General features: G+C 39.3%; 1 protein-coding gene across 4 annotated transcripts in view; it reads right to left on the bottom strand.

Annotated features, from left to right (window-relative positions):
* The window catches only part of phlpp2 (PH domain and leucine rich repeat protein phosphatase 2), a 120318-nt gene that overhangs the window by 86702 nt on the left and 6979 nt on the right, over positions 1–26637 (bottom strand). For all 4 annotated transcript variants that reach the window (XM_080186900.1, XM_080186902.1, XM_080186904.1 and 1 more), the window contains exon 3: positions 21971–22104. In XM_080186900.1, coding sequence (XP_080043026.1) covers positions 21971–22104 — 134 coding nt within the window. The remainder of the gene's footprint in view (positions 1–21970; positions 22105–26637) is intronic.

Raw genomic sequence — 26637 nt, 5'->3', positions numbered from 1 at the left:
TCTACAAAAAGAATTTACAACGTGGAAGAATTACAACTCTAAGAAGAATATGAAGAAGAGCTCCAATCAAACATTTTATCCACACAGGATGGATCACATAGATTATCAATGATTCCAAAGTAAATGGACAACCTATTAGGTTGGTTGATGCTGCTGCTGCCATATCTTTAATCCCTGATATTACGTACTGACAAAAGCCGAAGCATTTTCCTATAAAACCAGCTGATGTCATTTTAAGTACATACACAGAAGAGAGCATGTCGTTAAAAGACTACATCACGGTCAACATAAGTGTTGAATGGTGGATGCCAAAACAGACCTACAGCACATTCTGGATAAATACATGTGTGTATTCGAAGAGACACTGGGGTCAATGAAAGGAGCTCAAGTGAAACTCAAAATAAAGCCTAATAGTCAACTGAAACATCTCAAGCAAGAATGGTGCCATGTGCAATTTGTCCCAGGGTTGAACAAGGATTAATATGACCTGTTAACACTGGTGTTTGAGGAGCAGTTATGAGAGACTGGGCTACTCCCGTCTTGACACCAGGTGATTCAGTTCATATTTGTGGTAATTTTAAAACAACCATAAATCCAACGTGCTGTAATCAATTTCCGCTTCCTTGAAGTTTGTTTGCTGGGCTATCAGGTGGGCAGAAATTCAGCAAGATTGATCATTTACAAACATATTTAAAGATTAACGTAGCTGCTGAATCTCAACCATTCTTATCATCATTACTCATGAAGGCCTTTTTTGTTGTAAAAGATTCATTTTTGGAATAACATCCTTATTCTAAAGATCAACGGTTCAGATGTTAAGTGGTCTCTCTGGTGTACGCTGTTACCTGGTTGATATTCTAATAATAGGATCCAGCGCACTTTAATTTAGAAGTAACACTGGGACATCTTCAAGCACATAGTCTGGTTATTAAGAAAGAAAAGTGTGACTTTTTCCAGGTGTCAGTCCAGTATTTGGGTCATGTTATTTATAGTAGAGGCCTACATAAAGCATCTAAGAAGACGGATACTATTTTAAAAGCACCATGTCTGACAAATGTGATGCGATTGAGATCCTTTCTCAGATTAAAAAATTATGGCAAATTTGTTCCTAACTTAGCCACTGCATAATTTACTGTGTGTGAAACATTGATGGGACTGGATTATAGAAGTGAGAAAGCATACAAGAATGTCAAAGATGCTGTGTAAAAATCTGGAGTACTGGTTCATTTTCATCCTAAGCTCAGAAGCTGGGAATTCTATGCCAATTGACTCACTTCCTGACCCCCACGGACTGCTCCCATCCACAAGGCAAAAGTCAAGAATGTGATGAAATATTTTTCACTTACCGAGATAAATACATCATAGAAAGCATTCTTCCTGGTTGTATCACAGCTTGGTATGGCTCCTGCTCTGCTGAAGACCACAACTACAAAAAGTCATGAATGTGTCCCAATCACACAAACCAGCCTCCTATCCATCGACTGTCTACACTTCCCACTGCCTTGGCAAAGCAGCCAGCACTAATGAGGACCCCACGCACCCCAGACATTCTCTCTCCTACCTTCTTCCATCAGGAAAAAGATACAGGAGTTTGAGGTCACATATCAACCGACTCAAGAACAGCTTCTTCCCTGCTGCTTTAAGACTTTTGACTTACCTTGCATTAAGCTGATCTTTCTCTACACCCTATGACTGTAACACTTCATTCTGCACTCTCTTGTTTCCTTTTCTATGAACGCTATGCGTTGTCTCTACAGCGGGCAAGAAACAATACTTTTCATTGTATGCTAATGCATGTGACAATAATAAATCAAATAAGTGCAGCTCCTCAGACTATCCTGAATTTGAGCTATATCACCATTCTTTCATTGGCACTGGGTCAAAATTGTTAAACTCCCTTCCAAACAGCACTGTAGGTGCACCTACCCTACACGGATTGCAGCAATTCAAGAAGGCAAGTCACCATCACCTTCTCAAGGGCAATTAGGGATGGTTAATAAATACTGGCCTAGCCAGAGATGTCTACATCCCGTGACAGAATTTTTAAAAAAAGCTGTATCTCATTTTCTTCCAAGGAAGCAATACCTTTCCCCCATTCACAAAGCACAGCATCAATAAAGTTCCAAACCTGAATCTGCATGTTGCCACTAAAACATCACAACAAAACTATTAACAATGCCTCTCAATAGCAGCATTTTTGTAGTTCAGTTTCCACCAAATAAGTCAGATTTGGAAACATATTAATCCAGAAATACAATAAAGTAACTCTTGAAAACAGGAAAGAAGGTGGTGCTGATGGAAAGCGTGGCACGGTTATGTACTGCCTCATAAATGATGAAGTGATTCTGACAGCGGCTCTGCTGGCAGGCAGGCTGAACTGACTTCCAGCTGTTGTGAATTCAGGCTGTCAGTGATGGATGTACTGAGGTGTACATTTGCAGCAGGAACTAGCACAATTAAAAAAACATGAGAATAAGTTGATTTCAAGGTGAAGATGGTTTGAAAAATTAAGTCAGCGCACAAAAATTTGAGTAACAGGCATAATATTACAGATGATAAACCTCTCAAGCTTACAGAAATATTTTTCAATGTATGTGAACTCATCAAGGCAAGAAATGGTTGTATTGCAAATGCAAAAACTTACATCAAGTAACCTTCCGTCATATATTGTATCAATTAGTGCTCTAAATTATATAAATCTTTCTTTGCTGTGCCAGCATTCCACTTTTCAAAGTGTCAAATTTTGAGCAGCTGAATTCAATATCATGTAGATGCAAGCATCAAGTATATCCATTCTATATAGGAAGTTCTCACTAATTCATGCTGCCAAAGACTAATAAGATCTTGAAGCTTCAGAAAGCTGATTGGAGCAATCTGGTTTATTTTGGGCAGCTCCTTTCTCAACAAAATGCACAAGTGAGATTTTTCTTTCATGGGATGTGGGCATGGTTGCCCATATCTAATTGCCTTTAAACAGAGTGGCTTGTTAGGCTACATCTGAGGGCAGTTAAGAGTCAGCCACATTGTTGTGGGTCTGGAGTTACACAAACGACAGACAAGTAAGGGTGCAGATTTCCTCCCCTAAGGGACATTAGTGAACCAGATAGATTCTTACAACAATCAATGATAGTCTCAGTAATGGTGACCATAAAATTATGTTCCACTCTGCCACACACAGACAAATGGAAGCACCTTTTCAATATCCATACCATCAAATCTTTCATAATCTTAAGGGCATCTATCACACCACCCTCGAGTTTTCCCCTTTCAAAAGAAAAGGCAACCATCTTCAATTGTTTCCAATGTTAAAACCATCACAGTTCTGGTAAATCTTGTTTACACTTTCCCCCTCTGCTTCTGCATCTTTATGATATGGAGATCAGAAATAATGATTTGTGCTGTTTCAAGGCCGCTTCAATGGCTTGTTAAAACTGGGGAATACAACCGAAATGGAAACCATTTGTATTTGTTAGGATATTAATAATTACTCTCTGCCTAAAATCAAATGCAGATCAAACTGAATAGTAACTAATGATAAGTCATTTTTGTTGACATACATCAAAAAAGCATCTAAAAAGGGAATATTTTCATATAGCGTACATTTAAAACAAGACAGTTAACATCTTTGAAATGCACACAACTTTAGCCAATTAGCCAAGCACCTGTAATAAACCACCACACTGCCAACTCACAAGTTGGCAATCACACAAACACAGAAAATACTGCTTCCTTAGTGACTCAGCCCTGCTGGTGCACTTAAGTAGACAAAGACCATTTAAAGATTCTATCCAACATCCATGCCTAGCCAGCTGATCAATTGACTTCAGTACAGACAAATTAGTGACAGAAGAAGGGGGTGGACTGTAAATTTTAGGATGCTATCTTGATAGAAAGAGATCAGCAGCCAGATGCAGCCTCATCTTGCCTGAAAAACCTGAAAACAGTCATAATTTATAAAATTATCGATTCAGTCAGGTGCTGCTGTCTGCAGTGGATCATACTCAAGTAAGTATACGACACTACTATCAAAAAAGAGGACACACTGGGCCACAATAGGGGAGGGATTATGAGCAAGGTGCTTTTCCCAGAGATGAATTATTTTATTGAATGATCTTATTGAATGGCGGGGCAGGCTCGAAGGGCTGGATGGCCTACTCCTGCTCCTATTTCTTATGTTCTTATATGAACTGAAGCTTGCAATTTCCCCAGAATCAAGTTACTCAACTTCATAATTTGAGGTAATGGAGGACTGCATTTGTGTTTGAAGGACAACATCAAGCAGCAGAATATGGAGCCTAATTCAGTCATTTCTTATTCAGAAATTGCAAATTAGCCTAAATATGGCTCACTGTTACCTTGATTGGTGCTGAAAAACATATCAATGCTTTTAAAGCTGAGGCTTCACTCTATCCATCTAATTTATGAACAAAATCTAATACATTTAACTAACCTAGTTATCAGTTGCTCAAGTTATCACTGATCTGTAGTGATCTGAACAGGTAAAATACAATGTTGCTAGTTAGCATTAATTGCAAAGTTCAAATGCAGGGGTTTATGCAGCATCATCAGCAATCATAACACTCCATATATTACAACATGCGCTGAAGAGTTCATGAAATAAAGTACACATTAAACCTGTCCAGGCAGCGTCAAAATGGATTATAAATCCATAGGTCATTTGCACAATCCGTTGCAATGTTGTTAAGATATATTGCTTTGCCATATAAATTAACAATAAAGCATTCTGAACGAAAACACCTCTGTTCCCCACAACCAAACATATACATTTGCCACACATCACTGAATCAAACATTAGAGAATGCTAAAAAAAAGTTTGCACATTTTTTAGCAGCTAGGCAGATTTCAAAACAGCAATGAGAAAACATCCTGCTGACAGTCCAATATTTCATCTGCACAGTATGCTGTGTCACTCAATGCCCTTGTACCCAACAATGTATTTCCTGTCATGAAATTCCAGACCAATTGAAACTGATATCTACAACAAAGGTCAGGTTGAAAAATTCAAGCACCTTAGTTTCACTAGTCGTCCCAATGGCTGCACTTAAAATGCAGGGCAACCAGCAATTGTTCTGCAAACTCATATTGTCAATTTAAATAAAAATTCTCATTCTGGTTGAGATGTTCTAATTTTCTCAAATACAAATGCTTCAATCACAGCATCACTTATTTAAAAAAAGCCTTTGGAATCTTTATATGTAGAATGAGTGTCATAGCTAAGAGAGCATTGTTCAAAGTGCCTACTTCTTCCAGTCAACACAATTAAACCAAATCATCTGTAGTTTAACCAAGTTGACAAAACATATTCCGAACAGCTTTTGTTAAAAAGCCATCTAATAGTTTCTTCATGTTATGTGCTATATTTAAGGATCTGTAGTGCATTATTGAAATCATTATGAAACAAAGCCTATTAAATAGATGCTTCTTAAAATTATTGACCACTCTATTTCTAACTCACACACCAAGTCGCACCCACTTCAATCTTGTAATAATAGTTACGCAACAGATTTTTATAATTTGTTCATGGCATCAGCAAATCAAACTTCTAGAATAGCCAAATATGTACTTATTTAACTCAAGCTTCCTAATTACTTTGAACATATTTCACAAAGCACTTCACAAATAAATATATAATTTCCAATAGTATTGAAACTTTACCACTTTTTCAAAACATGCCCACCTACCCATATGAAGAGGTGGATGCAAAAATATCCAAAGGTATCACATGTTCACAATTCAATTACTCCCAACAAAAGCAAAACGTAGGAGATGGGAATAAATAAGGGGAGGGCTGCAACCAAACATAGGTAGATAGATAAATAAATGTCTGTAGGACAGTTCAAGGTGGCTCCCAGTGGGAGAAAAGTTGGAAAGGAAAGGTACCTGTTTACCTCTGCTCGTTCAAACCACTGGATGGGGTGCCAAAATTGGATTGGCGTACAAATTATTTGGAACTAATCTCTTAATTTGGGGACAATTACAGGCACCTTTCTGGATACAAAAGATCCCAACACATCAACAAAATGATAAATTTCAGTTAAATTTGGTGAATGCAGATTTCAACATAGATTGTATGTAAGCTAGAGAGAAAATTTTAATTACATCATTTTTGGAAGCTGCACTGTTAGCATACCAACCCACTGCACCACTTTGGCCACAAAATGAGCTTTTGATTTAACACTGACAGTCAGTGAAATACCCAAAAGAAACAATTCCCTGCCAACAGCCGGTCAAATTAGCTTTTAAACCTCTTGTGCATCTGCCAGGAGCTGGTATGACTAGGATGAGCAGAAGCCTGGAGCAAGACAACTGTCCATTCTTCTTAGACTGGAGAATGATGTGCAATATAATTTAGAGCATGAGGTAGGTCAACAATATACCATATTTACCCTACTCCCACTGCTGCAAAAAAATACAGACTAGCTTCCAATTAAGGATATCCAGCCACAGTTGATCTTGTGCACTATGACAGCAAATAGCACCAATATGGCTCATATTAATGAGCTTTTCAATTTCACTACTGAAAATTCACGACAATGTAAAAGCCACAAGTTCAATGTTAAAATACTTGCTGGCACTTAATCCAGCTATCACTAGGACAACAGTATATTTTACACCCATCACTGAAATTTACAGCAAGAAATTAGGCCACTTTCCCTACTGAGTTTATGCCAACCAACAAGTAGCCATCCAGCCTAATCTGATTTTCCATCTCATAGTCTGCAGACTTGCGGATTACAAAACTCCAAATACCTTTACCACAATATTCAGCAAAGCATTACACACCTGCTGAGGGCTCACTGAGATAATGCTGTCACCTGGAACAGCCCATGAAAGCACAAGTTCAGCTGTGATTCACCATGATTTACTGATTACATGATGTTTATGGAGGAAAACTGCACACTGGGAGTTTTTCTATGTTCTCTGTAAGGAAGATGAAACTAATGAAACATCTGTGCATCTCTATCATTGAACATCCCAGAGTAAGTTCTGATCACATTAAAGATTAATACTGCACTTTGTCCAGTTGACCATGCTGCTGGTTCACACACACTTGACCTTCATCTAGCTCAAACTCACTGCTAGCAACAGAAAGCCAGATTTTAAATAGTTATTGTATAAAACTGAAAGATATGTTTAGACAAACATAGGCTGGAAATGTTCCTTTATACTGCAGTACCAGCAAACTGTCTACAACATAAAAATTGCAAGTTGAAGTTGACAGTCGATTTACAATTCAGGTTTCATTAAAATTACTGGAGGTCAGAGGTTAGCACTCAACAAAGCGAGCAAAGATTATAACTAAAAACTTCCACCGAAGGTACTGAAATGAAAACTAGCCACATTTCAATGGCTACACAAACTTAAAGTTAATTTTCATAAATACTTTTCCATATTTTAATGCCTTTGCTTTCTCCTCCCCTTCCGCTATCACCATACCACCACAACTGAGCATAAAATTTTCCTCAATTATACTTAAGAAAAGGCACTGATTTTAAAAATGCAGTCGATGTGGTTCAAACCAGTAGCAGACACATTTTGTTTTTTTCCCCCCACACAGTGAAGAACACAGAAACGATTTCTGGGTGGAGCAAAGAAAGTGGAATTCCTGGAATCACTTTCCTCGTCACTATTTATGACATAAGTATTGATTTTGTTCCCTCTGGTAAAAGCAATGTTAATGAGATCACAATTAAAATAATCATAAGAAGAATTGAAGAGCGATTGGAGAAAAATTCTTGGTGGTTGGATAGAAAATAGAATTCTCTTCAGGTCTCGTTGAAAGAAAGTCCACAAAATTTTAAATGGGAATTAAATGACTGAAAAGGGTACAGGTGCAAGCTGAAGTGGAGGGTTAGATTTGATTAATATGGAGAAAAACATCAAATTACCAATTTTTGTACTGTAACTATTTTTTCTCTTTGGTGGGTGCAAATCACACATTAGATGTGCATCAACGATTTGGGGTGAGTTAAAGGAGAAAAAAGTGATTTTAAATTGAACAATGGGTACTAAAGTGCAAAAGACTCATGCACATGGTTCAGTGCATCAAATATTCCAATATTACTTGGAAAAGTACAGTATTCAATTCGTGGAAATTCTTCAGTTATGATTATCTTTACAAAAGAGCAGGATGTATGAGAAGATAATTTCAAGTGCTCTTAAATGTAATGCTCAATTATGATAGGGGGACATGATGATGGGATAGGAGAAAGAGGAGCATTAAAAATCTAGTGATTGACTTAATAAACCATGGAGCACAAAGTCTCTGCCACCGAACCGCTGAATGACATTGCAGACGGAAAAAAAATAGATGGGAAATAAAATGAATCTACAGGAATTGTGAAAAAAAGCATGATGGCTTTGATTTTATTCATTTCATTTCCTGTATTGTGGCCATCCCCAACCCAAAGAACGTGTCAATATATAATGCACTAGCAGCTCAGTTTTAAAAGTTTGCAAAAACGGCTGCTTTGTTTTTCTAAAAAATTGTCTCAATTTAAAAGGCCATCCTGCTTTTTTTTAATCCTAAAATGTAAACACTGGCTTCTTACACTATTCGTATATCTAATACATATCTCTTTCCACATTATTCCATGTGATTAATAAATTAACAGGCCACATTTAAACCTGGTATTAAACCATAATGTGGTACACTTGCATTTTTAACCATTACACAAGCAGAGTAAGCAAATGCTGTACAAAAATGTAAAAAGAAAACTTACTCGTGACTGCAATTTTGGAAGGTTTGGAACAATTACTTCTCAGTAATTGGGCGACAAAGTGGTCAGCACTGCTGCCTCACACAGCCAGGGACCTGGGTTTAATTCTAGCTTTGGGCCACTGTATGGAGTTTGCACATTCTCCCCTTCTCTGCATGGGATTCCTCTGGGTGATCCGGTTTCCTCCCACAGTCCAAAGATGTGCAGGCTAGGTGGATTGGCCATGCAAAATTGACCCTAGTGTCAGGGGATTAGCAGGGTAAATATGTGGGGTTATGGGAATAGGGCCTGGGTAGGATTATGGTTGGTGTAAATTTGATGGGCTGAATGGCCTCCTCTGGAACTGTAAGGATTCTATGATTCTATAAGCTGGACAAGTTATGCCTAAAGCTTACAATAAGAAATGTACTGCCACAATAAAATGTGCTCAAGATCAAGAACAAGGCCAAAGCCACCGATGAACCACTTTAAGACAAAATCTTCAATGTTGTAAAATAACATCACTTAAATGTAAAAAGTATGCTACTTTTATTTTAAGTGGACATTGTATTTCAGTGTTAGTCAAGGTTTGTTTACTCCTTCTTCTGCATTTAACAAAAGCTCAAAGGATATATTAGCTACGTGGACAATCTTGCCCTTATGGAAAATTTAGACTGGTGCACAAGTTTAGCAGTGAATTTTGAAAAGTGGCTGAAGTTGAGGGAAAAATAAACAGAAACACACAAACAACAAAATATACTTAAATATATTTGCTAAATACAATTGCCTTTATATATGGTTTGGTACTTCAGGAGAAACTTCTTTATCCAGAAAGCGTCTAGAATATAGAATACATTACTACTACAGGGAGTAGATTTGGTGAATGGCATAGATATAGTGAAGAGAAAACCAAGAGGGAGAAAGAAATAGAAGATTGCACTGTTAAGGTTAAAGTGTTAGAGAGAAAAAGAACAAGTAAAATGAACATTAGCCCTCTAGAGAATGGGGGAGAAAAAAATGGAAAATAAGGGAATGGCAAATGAATTGAACAGATATTTTAAGTACATCTTCAATAAAGAGGATACAAATAACATCCCAAAATAATTGTAAACCAGATGAAAGAGAGGGAAGGATCACAATTACATCATCAGGGAAAGGGCACTGAGAAAATTATGAGAACTAAAAGCTCACAAATCCCAAGGTTCCAGGGGATTTCATCCTAGGATCTTAGTAGATTCTGAAATTGTAGATGTTTGGTTTTAATTTTCTAAAATTCCCTAGATTCTGGAAAGATCTTATCAGATTGGAAATTACCGAATGCGACTCCTCTAATCAAGAAAGGCAGGAGACAAAAAGCAGGAAACTACAGACCAGTTTGTTTGTCATCTGTTACAAGAAAATTGCTGGAATCTATTACTAAGGAAATTATTTATAGAGGGGCACTTAGAAAATCTCATCGCAATCAAACAGAGTCAATATAGTTTTGTGAAAGGGAAATCATGTTTGATTAATTTATTGGAGTTCTTTAAATAACAAGCAATGTAAATAAAAGAGAACCTGCAAATGTGCTGTACTTGGATTTCAAGAGGGTATTTCCCATGGTTCTTATTTTACTTTGCAAAATAAGAATAATGGTGGGAGTAAAATACTGGAATGAATAAAAGGATTATTTAGCTAAAAGGAAGGAGAGAGTGTGGACAAATGGGTCTTTTACAGCTCAGCAAGATGTGATGAATGGTCTACCACAGGGATCAGTGTTGGGTCTTAACTATTTACTGTATGGTTGCTAAATCTGATGATAAAAATAGGTAGGAGGATAAATTGTGAAGAGGGCATAAGGATTCTGCAATGTTAAGTGAGTGGAGACATTAAGTATAATGTGGGGAAATGTAAATTTGTCCACTTTGGCAAGAAGAATAGAAAAGCAGCATATCATTTAAATTGAGAGAGATTGCAAAACTGAGATAAAGGGATCTGGGGGTCCTGGTGCACGATTCAGGAAAAGTTAGTATGCAGGTGGCAGCAAGTGATTAGGGCAAATGGAACGTATAGTATGGATGCTGATGTTCAGTGTATTGATTCACTATTTTTGTTGCAGGCCAAGAACAAGGACAGCCGCAATCCTGGTGTCTTCTTCCCCAGCCATGCCCCCAGTTCACCAATTTCTTTGTTTGGATGAGGTTATTGAAATCTAATAGATCAGAATCTAGCCTAATTTTCACCCCTTCAATCATTCTCTCAACTTTGATTCAAATTAACTTCTAGAACTTGGCAATCATATCTTCCCAAAGATATTGCTGATTTCCTTTTAGTAACTATTTTACAATACGTTTTCCATGCCTCACAGCTCCTTCTGCCCAAATCATAAATACACTAAAAAGATTCACATCTCTCACAGACTTGCTTAAGGAACAGTGTTCTCCTGTCTTCTCTCAGGCAGAATTGCCCAGTTTAAAAACTGCTCAGCCTCAGAGTCCAAATTATAGTTCATGATAGCTTATCTCTGGTTAAAGTCTCTCAAGGAAGAGCAAACATGTAACCTTAGCACAGAAGATATATTCTAGATGGGAAAGATTTTCTCTCACCATACCACCACCACCACCTCTGCCAGATGCCAACCATTGAAACCCACAGTATTTTTTCTATCCAGCCCACTCCAGTTAATTCAATTAATGAATCTGAATTATCTGATGCCAACTTAATTAATATTCATTCAACAGACCCTAAATAAAACTTCAAGTGGATCGGGTTTAGACCTGGGTGTGCTGTGAACCATCAGATCCTTGCATGGACAGTCAATTTCATAAACAGGAAAGTCAATGATTTATAAAATTTAAGGAAACAGTTCTGTATAGTTAAAACAAAAAATTACACCAGGCAATACTTAATTCGAATGCAGGACAACTCTTTCCACTCTCAAAAAGAAATCAATAGGGAAATGTGATGAGGTATTTCAATTATCTGAATATAGACTGGAATAGTGTAAAAGGCAGAGAGGGGCAAGAGAGGGCTGAGGGGTCTGAAAAGAGATTGGTAGCTAACACTAAAAAAACCTAAAGTCTTCTTATAGTCATATAAACAGTAAAAGGATGGTAAAATGAGGAGGACTGATTAGGAGCCAAAAGGGGTTTTTACACGGAGGCAGAGGGAATAGTTGTGTTATTAAATTAATACTCTGCATCTGTCTTTACCAAGGAAGAAGGCAACATGAAACATGATATACATGCATAACTTATACACTACAATGATTTAAAATTGATAAAGGGGAGGATAGGCTGTCTGTATTTAAAATTCAGAAAGCATCAAGACTGGCTAAGATACATCCAAGAATTCTAAAGAAAGTGAAAGGGCAAATTCCAAGATATTAGCCATAATTTTTCAGTCTTCCTTAGACCTCAGACATTTCTCCTGAGGACAGGAGAAATGTCAATGTTGTTCAAAAAGTTCTGTAAAGATAAGCCTAGTAGCTACAGGGCAGTCAGTTTAACTTCATGGCGGGGAAATTCTAACAACAATATTTTGGGACAAGGTTCACAGTATGGATTAATAAGGAAGGCCAGCATGGATTAGTTATGGGAAAATTGTGTTTAATGAACTTGGTGTTTTTTGAAGCGTTAACAGAGGTCTGATAAAGGCAATGCTGTTGATGTGGTGTACATGAATTTCCAAAATATATTTGATACAGTGCCACACAACAGACTTCTGAATGAAGTTACAGCTCATGGAAGGGAAACCAACAGCATGGATATGAAATTGGCTAAATGACAGGAAACAGAATAGTGGTTAATAGTTTCAAACCGGCAGAAGGTTGGAGTAGAGTTCTCCAGGGGTCAGCATTGGGATCCTTGCCCTTCCTGAGATGCATTTTAATGACCTATAGCTTCACGTACAGGGCACAATTTCAAAATTTGCGAATGATACAAAACTTGGAAGCATTGTGAACTGTAACAAAATGTAGAACCTCAAAAGGACATAGGCAAGTTGGTGGAATGGGCAATCAAGTGGCAGATGAAATTCAATGTGGAGGAATGTGAATGGTTTCATTTCGGTCGAAGAACATGAAGAGCCAATGTAAAATAAAGGATACAACTATGGAGGGATTGCAGGAGAAGAGGGGCCTGGGTATATATGTGCATAAATCATTTAACGTAACGAGAGGTCGAGAACATGGTTAAAAACATACAGTATCATGGACTTTACTAATAGGGGCATAGAACACAAGTGCAAGGTTAGATTGAACTTGTATGTGAGACAGCTGAGCCTCACCTGGCATAATACTTCCAGTTCTGAGCGTCGCACTTTCAAAAAGATGTGAAGGCTGGAGTGAGTGACAAGACTCACAAGAATGTTTCCAGGGATGAGAAACTTCAGTTAAGATAGAATGAAGATGGCGGAGGTATTCAAAGTCCACGCAGGATTAAGACACTGTAAATAAGGAGAAACCATTCCCACTCGTGAAAGGATTGAGAAGAAGATGCAGATTCAAAGTAGGTGGCAAAAGCAGTAAAAACCACACAAAGAATAGCTCCCACACACAATGAGCAGCAGGATCTGGAATCCACTGCCTGAGCGTGTGGGGGAGATTGATTTGATTCAGGCATTCAAAACTGGAATCAGACTGCTATCTGAAAAGGAATAAAGTGCAAGGTTATAGGTAGAAAGTAGAAGAAACAGACTAAGTGACTTTCTTATTCAGAGAACTGTGCAGATACAAGACCAAATGGTCTCCTTCGGTATTGTAATAATTCCGTGATCCTGAGATCATATTCTCCTAGACCACAGGAAGTTAGCAATCGTAATACACCAGTTTCACAAGAACTGTGTATATATATTGCGCATTCTATCATTTATGTGCACAATGATCAAGGAAAAAAAACTAGTTTTGCAAAGGTCATATAATCCTTCGAGTCATATGTACTCAAAATTGAAGACTGTAACAAATGCACATTTAGGCAATCAGCCAACTGGATTTACCGTTTCAACACTACATAAATGTCACTGTTTTAAAATACAAGGATTTCCACCAATTTTGTTGCCTTGATGAATATTCTGCATCTGTCTTGTATTTTCAATAAAGGGCTTCAATATTTCAGCTGAACTATTGTGAAGTGCATGGATAAATAGAGTAGAGGTATCCTTAAGTTGGCATAAAGCATACTTTATCAGGAAAACACTTGGAAAGCCTGGTGACTTCTTAGTTCTTAAATGTTTTAGCACATTTCCACCAACTGTATAGATTCCTGGATAAAGAATTAGCTGGTTTTTGCTTTAAAACAAAACACAATACACTAAAAAAGCTAATGGAAAAGACTTGGAATTTAACAATTTGTTCATGGTAGCATTCACCTCTACTGAAATCTCCTCAGCTTTCAGTAACTGTCCCATCATATGAACGAGTTTCCCGTCTCTTACAATATCTTGGCAAATCTACAATCATCTTCTTTACTTGCACTCTAAGCCCCCATTTATAAAACTCAAACTCTACCCCTTGGTTCTATGCTGCACTCTGTTTCTGTTCACCCTCAGCCTAATTTCATTCTTCGCTTTTCCTCCAAAAATATATGTATTACCTCATCAATATTCATACTAAATGGTATTTCTCAATCTTCTCCTGCATGTCTATGGTTTCTTGAAGGGTTTTAGAGTTTTCCTCAATACCTTAGAGTGTCCTCTCAAGTTATCAAATTGAATGCCCTAAACCAAGTTATCTGCAGGCACCAAGGATAAAATTGGACCTGGCAAGGACCTCAGGGATACAAATTAGCCCTCTGCCAATCTAGACATTCTACTGTATAGAAACCCTAACAGCTCAGAAGGACAACATCTGGCCCATCAAATCTGCACCAACAACTATACCACCTACAATGCCACGTATTTTTCCTATTAGTTCCCCTGACACTAAGGGGCAATTCAGCATGGCCAATCAACCTAACCCACACATCTTTAGTGTGTGGGAGGAATCAAGAGCACCCAGAGAAAACCGATGCAGATATGGGGAGAACGTGCAAACCACACAGACAGCAACCCGAGGCCGGAATTGAACCTGGGTTCCTGGCACTGTGAGGCAGCAGTGCTAACCACTGTGCCATCATGCTGCCCTTGTATGATTTATACTGCCCCTTATATCACTGAAAAACTTATTGCCCTCCTAATGTTTGCTGTCTCTTTCTAGCTTTGGCAGGTCATAATTGCATGTGTTTTCAGATCCAGTAAGTTGCAGCTCCTTGACGCTGTTTGCCTATAACTTAATTTGATTGAAGATGCTTTACTCAGTAGTATGCAAGGTAAACCTAAAGGACTCATTATGTAGGTCCACAAGTTACGGAGAAGGGCCTGCCATACTGATTGCTAACCTGCTTCTTGAGCAATATCCCAATATTGCACCTGAACCTTGTAATAAAAAAGATAGCCAATGATGGATTACAAAGGCACAAGGTTCTTAGTTTGTTAACTTGGATGTCTCTAAAGGGTTGTCAGCTTCGGTCATTAAACATAGTCATTTTATAAGACACAGCTGAAGGTAGAATACAAGAGCACTCTAAATAATCTGCAGTCTAGTTAGTCTGCTATTTCTGTAGCAGTGAAATCCTGAATCAGCATTGTATACTGGCCAAGAAAAAAAAATCCTGTTCATATGTATATCATGTCTAGCAATCTGCAACTTACAATTAATAGTTAAAATGTACAGAAAGTATTAAAACATCAAAAGGTAATTAGGGATTTTTTTCACATGCAATTAGGGACAGGCAATAAATGCTTGCCTTGTGAGTGATATCCTCATTCCATGAACAAAGCCAAGCAGCGTGCCTTAATGACTATCGCCCAGTGGTTCTGACATCCATTATCATGGATTGCTTCAAAAGGTTAGTCATGACACAAATCAATTCTGGCCTCCCAGATTGCCTGGATCCACTATAGTTCACCTATCACGTAACAGGCCCACGGCAGATGTCATCTCCTTGGCCTTGCACTCAATCCTGGAACGCCTAGATAATAAAGACACCTATGTCAGGTTCCTATTTATCGACTGCAGCTCAGCTTTTAACACAATTATTCCTACGAAAATCATCTCCAAAATCCATGGGCTGGGACTTGTCTCCTCCCTCTGCAACTGGATCCTGAATTCCTAACCCACAGATGGCAATCTGTAAGGATAGGCAGCAACACCTCCTCCGCAATCATCCTCAATACCAGTGCCCATAAGGCTGTGTCCTCAGCCCCTTACACCTCCTTACACACCTACGACTATGTGGCCAAATTTCTTTCCAACTTAATTTTCAAGTTTGCTGATGACACCACCGTAGTGGGTCGGATCTCAAACGACAAGATGGAGTACTGGAAAGAGACAGAGAATCTGGCGAGCTGGTGCAACATCAATAACTCTCCTCAACGTCAACAAAATGAAGGGGTAAGTCATTGTCTTCAGGAAACTTAGTGGAGGGCATGCCCCTGTCTACATCAATAAGGACGAAGTAGAAATGGTCAAGAGTTTTAAATTTTTAGGTGCCCAGATCACCAACAATCTGTCCTGATCCCCCATGCCAATAGCATAGTTAAGGAAACACATTAATGCCTCTGCTTTCTCAGAAGACTAAGGAAATTTGGTATGTCCACCATGACTCTCACCAATTTTTACAGATGTACCATAGAAAGCATTCTTTCTGGCTGTATCATAGCTTGGTGTGGCTCCTGCTCTATCCAAGACTGCAAGAAACTACAAACGAAACCCAGTCCATCACTCAAACAAGCCTCCCATCTACTGACAGTGTCTACACTTCCCACTGCCTCAGCAAAGCAGCCAGCGTAATCAAGGACTCCATACACCCTGGATATTCTCTCTTCGGGAAAAATATACAAGTCTGAGGGCATGTCTCAACCAACTCGAGAATAGTTTCTTCCCTGCTGCCATCAGACTTTTGAATCGACCTACCTCACATTAAGTTGATCTTCCTCTACACCCTAGCTATGGCTATGACACTACTGTCTCCTTCCCCTCTCTGGACAGTATGCTTTGTTTGTCTAGTACGCAAGAAACAATACTTTTCACTGTATACCATACATGTGACAATAATAAATAAATCAAATACCAAAAATCCCTAATTCTTCCTTCCAAAAATACTCACAATCGAATATACAGCTGGAAGAAACATTTATTCTCCCTTTACAGATGACTGACTATGCATTTCCAGCAATAATAGTATCTGTTTTCATTTCAGATTTCTAACATTTGATTTTTCTTTCCTTTTTTTAGTATTATATTTAACATCCTTCATGGGACTATTCAATCTATCTGGCCTGCCACAGCACACTCTGGTAATAAAGAAAGTGCTCTTCTGTTGTCCTTCACCAGCATTGGACAAATACCCAGTCTAATCATTACAAAACTATCCTCCATGAGAAGTGTGCATTAATCACCCAGACAGAACTCAGCATAATTTGTTCACATTCTACATTTATAATATAACTTGTGAAAATATGGTGGCACAATGATTAGCACTAATGCTTAATAGCACCAGGGACCCGGGCTCGATTCCAGTCTTGGATGACAGTGTAGAGTTTGCACATTCTCCCCGGGTGCTCCGGTTTCCTTCCGCAGTCCACAATTACATAGATGGGCCATGCTGACTGGCCCCTTAGTATCCCAAGGTGTGTAGGTTTGGAGGATTAGTCAGGTAAATACATGGAGTTATGGAAATAGGGTCTGGGTAAAGGTGCACTGTCGGAGAGTTGGTGAAGACTCAATGGGCCAAATAGCCTCTTTGCACTGTAGGGATTCTATTCTATGATTCTAAGACAAGTACCACATACAGTGGGGCAACTGTTAGGAAAAAAGCATTCCATGATCTTAAAGCCACAGCCACTTTGAACTGGGTGATTATCAAAAGGTAAATAATTATTCTACCAAGAGGAAAAGCAAATCATAATTAATTAATTGTACTGTAGGCAACTGTTTAAAATAAAGCAAGTGCAAATGAACTCTGCAAGTTAAATCAATTATGTATAAAAATGCAGAATCAAAACGGTGCACAAACCACTTGAGACTTGAGCAAAGTCGAGGCAGACACTTTAGTTTTACATCACGGAATTCTGTACTGCTAAAGAACCATGGAATCCTTTCAGTGCAAAAAGAGGCCATTTGGTCCAGCGGATCTGCACCAACTCCCCAAAAAAGCATCTGACCTAGGTCCGCCCCACCCCCATCCATGTAACCCCATGCATTTAGCATGGCTAATACACCTAACCTCTGCATCTTAACTGTGAAGAAAGCAGAGCACCAGAGGAAACCCATATAAACACAGGAAGAAAATGCAAACTCCACAGTCACCCAAAGCCAGAATCGATCCTGGGTCCCTGCCACTGAGAAGTGTCAGGGCTAACCACTATGCCACCCTGTGGGTGTGATCTTTTGGAAAATAGGTGAACAGAGATCCTTCTCTCCTCTCTGGAGGCACGAAAGCTTGGAGCAGCCACCTCAAAAGGTATAATGGGGAAAAGGGCCACCATCTAAGGCCTTTCAGCCACAGTGCACTGAAAGGCTGGAAACTGTGTAAAACCCCAGAGATTGCATACCAGACTTTGAATGTATATCATAAATATCACACATAATGCAACTGCTTTGAAGCACCGCAAAATGCAACACGCTCAATTGAGGAAATCTGAACGTTACACTTTCTGTAATGACTACATTGAAATGTTTTGGGATGCTTGTTTAGGTATTTTATGAATTAAGTAGACTTTTGGGAAAAAAAGTAGACTGAAGCTTAGTTCATGATGCCCCTATAGTTGATGGGATTCTTAATACACAAAGAATAGCGATCTTGATAATATTATAACCCCTTACGTTGGACTGCTCGCTGATGGGGTATGGGAGAATAAACAACCATTGTTTGTCCATGCCATGTCCATGTGCTCATTTGACATTGCTAGCCTATACACCAATGTAACGCTCAAGAAAGCCATAGATATTTGCACAGAGGCATTATAACATGGTGATCTACAACAGTTGCTATTATGTGAATCAGTATTCACCGAATTTACCAACTCAGTAACTTGAGTGGTTGAATTCAGGCAGCACAGTAACACAGTGGTTAGCACTGCTGCTTCACAGTTCCAGGGTCTTGGGTTTGATTCCCGGCTCGGGTCACTGTCTGTGTGGAGTTTGCACATTCTCCTTGTGTCTGCGTGGGTTTCCTCCCACAATCCAAAGATGTGTGGGTTAGGTTGACTGGCCATGCTAAGAAATTGCCCCTTAGTGTCCAGGGATGCGTAGGTTAGGGGGATTACTGGGTATAATATGTAGGGATATGGGGGTAGGGCCTGGGTGGGATTGTGTTCGGTGCAGACTCAATGGGCCGAAGGGCCTCTTTCTGCACTGTCGGGTTCTATGATTCAGTTTTAACACCACCACGTATGCCCAACTGAATCATAGAACCCGACAGTGCAGAAAGAGGCCCTTCGGCCCATCGAGTCTGCACCGAACACAATCCCACCAGGCCCTACCCCCATATCCCTACATATTATACCCAGTAATCCCCCTAACCTACGCATCCCTGGACACTAAGGGGCAATTTCTTAGCATGGCCAGTCAACCTAACCCGCACATCTTTGGATTGTGGGAGGAAACCCACGCAGACACAAGGAGAATGTGCAAACTCCACACAGACAGTGACCCGAGCCGGGAATCAAACCCAAGACCCTGGAACTGTGAAGCAGCAGTGCTAACCACTGTGTTACTGTGCTGCCCGAATTCAACCACTCAAGTTACTGAGTTGGTAAATTCGGTGAATACTGATTCACATAATAGCAAACACCCACTGGCCCAGCATATTGCAAACACTGGGTTCCACAAGAAACTCATCTTTAACGGAAGACCTAATCTCCTACCCATTGCATATTTCCGATATGTAGGTGATACATTTGCTATATTTGAATCCATAGCTACACGCAAGAATTTACTTATATACCTTAATGGGCTCCATCGTGTGCTCAAATTCACCACTGAAATGGAGCAATCATACATGAGATGGCCTTATTGATAACGTTGTAAAAAGGGATGAAGCCATTTGCTCGCTATGCAAGCTTAATGCTGAAATATAATGCATCAAAACCATCCTTGAGATAACGGTTGTCCTGATCTGATCACTGCTTGCTACGTTTCGCACAAACTTATGAATAGGCCGAAGGCCTCCGATTTCAGTCCTGGATAGTGCAGTTCATCTCAGATTACACTGGAGAGACAAGGTGAAGCTAGCCATTTCACATTGCTTCAATGCAGCAGCAACATAAGTGGTGTTGTCCCCTAACAGGATGCTGCCATCAAACCAGAAAGACGTTCTGCTTACAACACAAATGAGACATCAGTTACATGAATTTTAGTGCCAGTGCGATGCCAGGTTTGTAGGCTCTACATTCCAAAGGCTGGTGGATCATATCATACAGCACATCCCTTCAGCTGCTCACAACAGACAAGGTATCATCCATTTCCAACCAGCCCATGCATGCAAGACACTTGTGTTCAACATCAGATGCGATTCTGCAATTGGACAATGTTTGCTAAACAATCCTGAATGTGCTAAGAATTACGGTGATAACCAATTTGAGAGTACTACATATTCTAGAAGCTGCATATTTAATCCACAGAACCCTGCTTTTTGCAAGCAGAAGGAAAACGTACACATAATGAGCCTGTTTCAACGAAACAAAATTGAGGGGCAACCTTTCTCTGGTTCATTCTCCAGGGCAATGCCTTGACCAGAATCAATCTTACCAGTTCGAATTTAAACAAACTTTGTCAGCCATAAATTAACTGGTGTATTATCCATGGCAATGCCTCTATCAACCAACACTCCCTTCTCATGAAGTATAAATTGTTCCCTTTACATTAAGTGGTCTTGCAGATTGTCCTGATGAGTGCAAGGTGTAAAGCTTCAACAACATTTCAAGAAATTAGATATTGGGGGGGGGGGGGGGAAGAGAGAGAGAGAGAGAGAGAGTGGGGAGGGTGGGAATTGTGATATTGAATTTGATGATCTGCCATGATCATGATGGAGCAGGCTCAAAGCGCTGAATGACCTACTCTTGTTTCCAGTTTCTATGTAATATGCCTTTTTTCAGCAATATTCAATTGCCAGTTTCATGAGAGAGAAAAAAAGAGAAATAAGTCAACGTACAACAAATACTTACCTATTCTGAAATAAGCTGCATGTCAATTCCAGTTTTCAGTTACAAAATAACTACTACTTCATTTCAAGGGCCTTACTCAAAACACAGTGGATTTGGGCTAAATTGGCCACGCAGGTACTATTTCATGCTATATACTTGGGCAGACCTTGCCATATGCAATATTATTAGAGCTGTGTTATCCTGTGGACAGGTTGTTAATTTGTGGTCAACTGCACACAGTACAGAAATTAGTTAAAAATGAGGCTGTGTGGCACAGTGGATTAGCACACTTTCCTTTCAATGTCTTATGCTCCTAGATTTACAAATTTGACATCAAATTAGTTTGAGCAATCCTAATATAACTACATTGCAAATGGACCAGGAACCAATCAAAATGTAAACCTTTTCTTTTCTCCAAACACTGACTAATGTCTGCATTTTTTTGTGTTTTGTGCTTTTATTTCAGTTTCCAACTAAATATTTCTTATCCTAGAATCTGAGTACTGGTCAGAGAAATACAAATCTGACAATGGCACTCTGAGCTGATATCATGGCACCAATTTTCCCTGATACCATTCCAATATGTATTGCACCAGTGAATAAGAGAAAAGGCACTGCTGCAGGTGCTTGTGTGTCCCCTTCCCAGTTTGACATCTCCTAATTGCATCTAATTGGCTGTGAAGCACATTGAGGTGACTCCATTCATCTACAAAATATTGGGCCATGAACATTTCCATGACCGTGAATGCTATTTAATGATGATCAGCTGACAAGAGCTTCACTTTACCTCTCCCAAAAGGTAACATGCCACTCTAGCAATGCAAAATCAGTGATCTGACAAAGTAGTAATAAAATTCAACCCTAACAGGGCAGGAGTGTGTAATGACTGACAAGATAGAGTCTAATAGTCCAAGCATTTGGTTGAAAACCTTATGCTCTGTCACATTGCTGAATTACAATAGTTTAATGCACACAAGCCAAGCATTGATGACTGGACTTTTAAAACCTCTTCCAGATTGAAGCAATAAAAACATTAATTAGGTCCCTTGCTCCCAGAAATCTTTCACAGCCAGCACATGAAATCCTACCATGAAAGTATCTGATCATGCAGCTCAGATCAGCCATGGCTCCTTCCTCTTGTATCCGCACTGGATCCTGGAAACCTAGTCCGGTTAGATAATCGTAAAGGATTTGCAGAGGTCTCTCATCAGGATTCATTCTCCTAGAAACAAAAAGTGTCGAAAATAGCATTAAGAATAAGATAATTACTTCGAAACACATGTAAGATCTAGAAAGGAACAGTGTTAAGAATCTAAAGTGGTTGTAGCAAATGCTGGCTCCATGCAAGAATAACTCAGCTCATTCCACTCCCCTGCCTTTTCCCTTGGCCTTGCAATATTTTTCTATTAAATTAATTGGCCAATTAGCTTTCAAAAGCCATGATTGAATCTGCCACAACCACACACACACAGGCGTTGCATTCAGATCCTAACTGCCTGTTGCATAAAAATATTTTTCCTCGTGTCATTATTGGTTCTTTTGTCAGTCACCTTGAACTGGTGTTCTCTGATTCTCTGTCCAGAATTCCCATGATTTTGAATGCTTAAAGAAAATCTCCAATACTCTCAACATTCTGTTCTTCAAGAACAGTCCAGCTTTGCTAACCTATCCACATAACTGAAGTCTCTCATCTCAGTAAGTTTGTCAATCTTCTCTTCATCACAAACAACACAGCTTCATTGATCTATCCATGTAACAGAAGTCTCTTATCCCTGGAAGCTGCTCAAAAACCTTTCTGCAGGCTCTCTAGTGCTTTCACATCCTTCCTGAAGTTTGGTGCCCAGAATTGGACATAATGCAGAAGTTGAGGTTGAACTACTATTTTATAAACAATCACCATAACTTTGTACCCCATCCCTCTATTTATAATATTTAGGTTTTTGAATGCTTTGTTAATCACTTTTTCAATCTGCCCTGCCACCTTCAACAATCTTTGCACACATACCCCCACACCCCTTTGCTTCTGAGCCCTATAGAATTGTATCCTTTACTCGATATTGCATTTTTTTTGTCCTTCATCCCAAATAAATCACTTCACACTTGTGTCAAATCACACTTGCCACATGCTTGCTCATTCAACCAGCCTGTCTACGCCATCCTGAAGTCGATCACTATCTTCCTCACATTCGAATATTCTGGACAGGACAGCAAAATACAAGTCAGGGAGTCTTGATCAAACTGTAGAACGCTCTCGTCAAACCACACCGAGCTGCGTGCAGCTCTAGAGCATAGAACATTACAGTGCAGTACAGGCTCTTCGGCCCTCGATGTTTTGCCGACCAGTGGAACCAATCTAATGACCCTCTAACCAAAACTAGTCCAATATTATCCATAGCTCTGGTCTCCAAAAAAAAGGGACATTCAAGCCATGGAATGAGCTGCATGGATGATTCCGCAGTCTTAGAGGTATTAGTTGAGGAAAAACTGAGCAAACCTGAGCTTTTCACCATTAAAATGAAATATCTGAAAAGGTACATAAAAATAGTACAGAAAAGTCTGAAAAAGTGTAAATTAGTTTATACCATAAAAGGTTTTCTTCACACACACAGTAATCATTATACTAAACGGTCTTCCAAATACAGTGGTGGCAAAAACCCCGGAATCTTTCAAGAATCAATCTGTTATTGTAATTCAGGGTTTTAAGGTCTTAAAAGATGAACTTATGTAGCCTAAATTGCAGTTCTTCTCTGCAATTATCCGCGAACCAACAATTCTAAAATGGTTCATTGCAAACATATCAAATGCATGCTAAAACAAAAGAATCAACTGTCAAAACTGACAATTTAGTGGTATTTATCACCAAATTCTTTGACAGACACAAACATCTCTATCACAATTAATCACATCACTCCCAGTAAATTTTAACATGTTAGAAATTCTGACAACAGACTAGCTGTCCAAAAGGTATATCATCAACTGTAAGGCAATTGCAGAAAATATAAGTGCACAAACTTGTCATATTTTCAAGGCAATAAACTTCTCATGCAGTGTATTCTCAATACTTCCAAGCTATACAGTACTTCAATGTAAAAATGCCATTAAAACTATTCCACATGTGATATAGCATTTGGAAAGCGGCAAAGACTTGTGCAAGTGACAATGTGCAAGTTTGGGTCCAAGGTTTTGAAATCAGCAAATCTTAACTGTCTGCTTAGTAATGAAGGAAAATACAGATCACTGCACTCAAAACACTAGGGCAAACTCCATGTTTTCAAAATGTTAGATCGTATAGAAGGGCACATATATATTCAGTATTCACTGTTTGGTAACAAACACAATTCAGGTCAGAGACAGAAGAATCAAAGAGATTGATGAGATTTGATATCAGCAAATTCAATGGCAATAGAACTAAAGATGATTTCAATTTACTCTTAGGAACAGATTTGATGTCCTTGTTGATTTCATGCCTAGAACAGTTGGCAAGTGGGAAGAACTAAAGGTAGTAATGAGAGGAGCAAGGGACAAGTACTAGGATATCAAAGTCTTTGGTATCAGTTACTACAAATGGGATCATGCAGCAGAAAAGAAGGCACTTCATCATGAATGATAGAAAAATGAAACAGGAAACTTCTGCTTTCCATCAGGTTTATGTAAATAAAGGCAGAGGAGTGAAGACAGTGCTCAAAAAACAAGCAAGGATGGATGAACAAACAAGAACAAGAAGCAAAGGATGCAGATGCCCACAATGACATGAGATTACTTTTTCAAATTGTAAAGAAGATTTCAGGCAGTAAGAAAGCAAGAATGAAACATACTACCTCCAAGAGAATGTACAAGCTAACTAAAAAGATGAAGATTAGTTACCATGAAGGACAGAACATTTACACAAAATCCTCAACGGACCTACTGCAACCAACCTAGCCCAGGTTGATCAGCCCCCAAATGCACTTCTAGAAAGTGCAGAGAGTTCACTGATAATTAGGTGAAGGCAGCAATTGCTGAACTCAAGAGCAACAAATTTTCCAGCATAGATATAATTCTGCAGAAACCGTCCAAAAGCTATGTCAATCTTGCAACCAAGTCCAAATCATTGGCCTTGTTCCTCAAGATTAGAAAGATGGGTCAAAGAGTCTGTGTCTTCAAAATAAAAAGATAATCCTATGGAATATAGTAATTGGAGTCACTCTCCTATCAATGCCATGCAAAATCTACTGCCAAATGACTGTGATCAAGAACAACAAGCAGACTTCAGAACAAAACACACACACTCAGCAAATTTATGCACAGAGACACAACAGTAAGAGCTTCAAACAGTATCACATGCCCTGGCCATTAGCTTTACCGACTTCACAAAGACGTTACTAGCCAACACTGGCCTTCACTGTGGAAAATTTTCTTTTCATGGTGACATCTCACTGAAGATGGTTTCAGCTATTGAGGAAATCAATGAGGATTCCAGGTCGTGTCAGGACAGAGGTTGTTTAGTGACCAATTATGTGTTGACTGGTGCCAAGCAAGGTTACATCCTTTCCCTTTCTTTCTGTGGTCACTATTGACTGGGTATTAAGGAAGTTAACCATAGATGATCTTGGATTGAAATGAATCAATAATGGTTAGCGTATAGCCTTCTGCCCTGTTAGCTAGCACATTAGGGCTGCAAAAACTCATTAACTGAACAGGCAATCAGACTGAGAATGGAACTTCCCAAAAGTGCCAGGGAATCAAAACAAATAACAACAGGAAACCACCAACAATCAACAGATGCCTATGGCAATTAAAACAAAATGGACACTGTTTATCTGGTCAGTCCTAATAATATCCAGAGAGCCATAGACAAAGAGGTCAGTGCGAGGCTAGGTCAACCAACCAAATGAAAAGAACTCTGGAACAGTAATTATTGGCCTAACCCTTTCAAGCAAGAATGGTTGTCTTCCACAAAACCAAAGATGGTCGATGAGGCCAATTCAGGATCTGTAAACTTTAGGGCACATAATGGATTTTGTGTCATGTGGGATATCTGGTTGTATGTTATTAATTTGAGTAATTTGTTGGATGTCAAAGCGCTGGGATCCTTTCAATAGATTCTGCAGCTGTCTGGTTTGATCCAAATTGACGGTCAACCAAGAGTTGAGGTCAGTGTTGTGTTCCTTCATGTTGACTTTCAGCACATCCTTGAACAACTTCTTTCCTATTCTGGTGAAATGAAAATTGCCAAAGTCCCAGAGAACCATAGACTATCTCCCCCTTTTTGAGAGAGAGAGCTGCTTGGTAGCAATTTAATCTGAGAGTCACCACATCACAAGTGAAGGGCAAGGTTGAGAAGGCAGGGCCTTCATGGAAAACCTCAGTGGCACAGAAATTCAACTTGTGCTGTTAGCATTGCTCTGCATCACAAACCAGCCATTGAGTCTGAGCTAACCGACCTCCCCCTCTTCTGGGGCACATATCCAGAGTGAGCTCGGAAGAGATGACCTGCTTTGGCAGCCAAACGTCTGACATTCAAAGCAAGGTCCAACCTAACAAAACTGATCACAGCCTCATTGCTTCTGGAGCCTGCTTGACAGAGCACACTGATGTTGGTGCATTTGTCCTTCCATCAGATGTGCCATAGACAGCATCGGTGGTATGACTCCAGTGCCTTGACATGTCTCCTGCATATTGTCCATGTTTCAGCCAAGCACAAGCAAGGTAAGGATCATGACTGCATGGTAGATTATAAGCTTGGTTTCAGTTTTAATACTGTGATCTTCAAACA

Source organism: Carcharhinus amblyrhynchos, chromosome 4 (genome assembly GCF_965287045.1).
Source record: "Carcharhinus amblyrhynchos chromosome 4, sCarAmb.v2.hapA, whole genome shotgun sequence".
Lineage (NCBI taxonomy): Eukaryota > Metazoa > Chordata > Chondrichthyes > Carcharhiniformes > Carcharhinidae > Carcharhinus > Carcharhinus amblyrhynchos.
The sequence above is the reverse complement of the archived record's forward strand: the minus strand, read 5'-3'. Positions and strand labels throughout refer to the sequence as shown.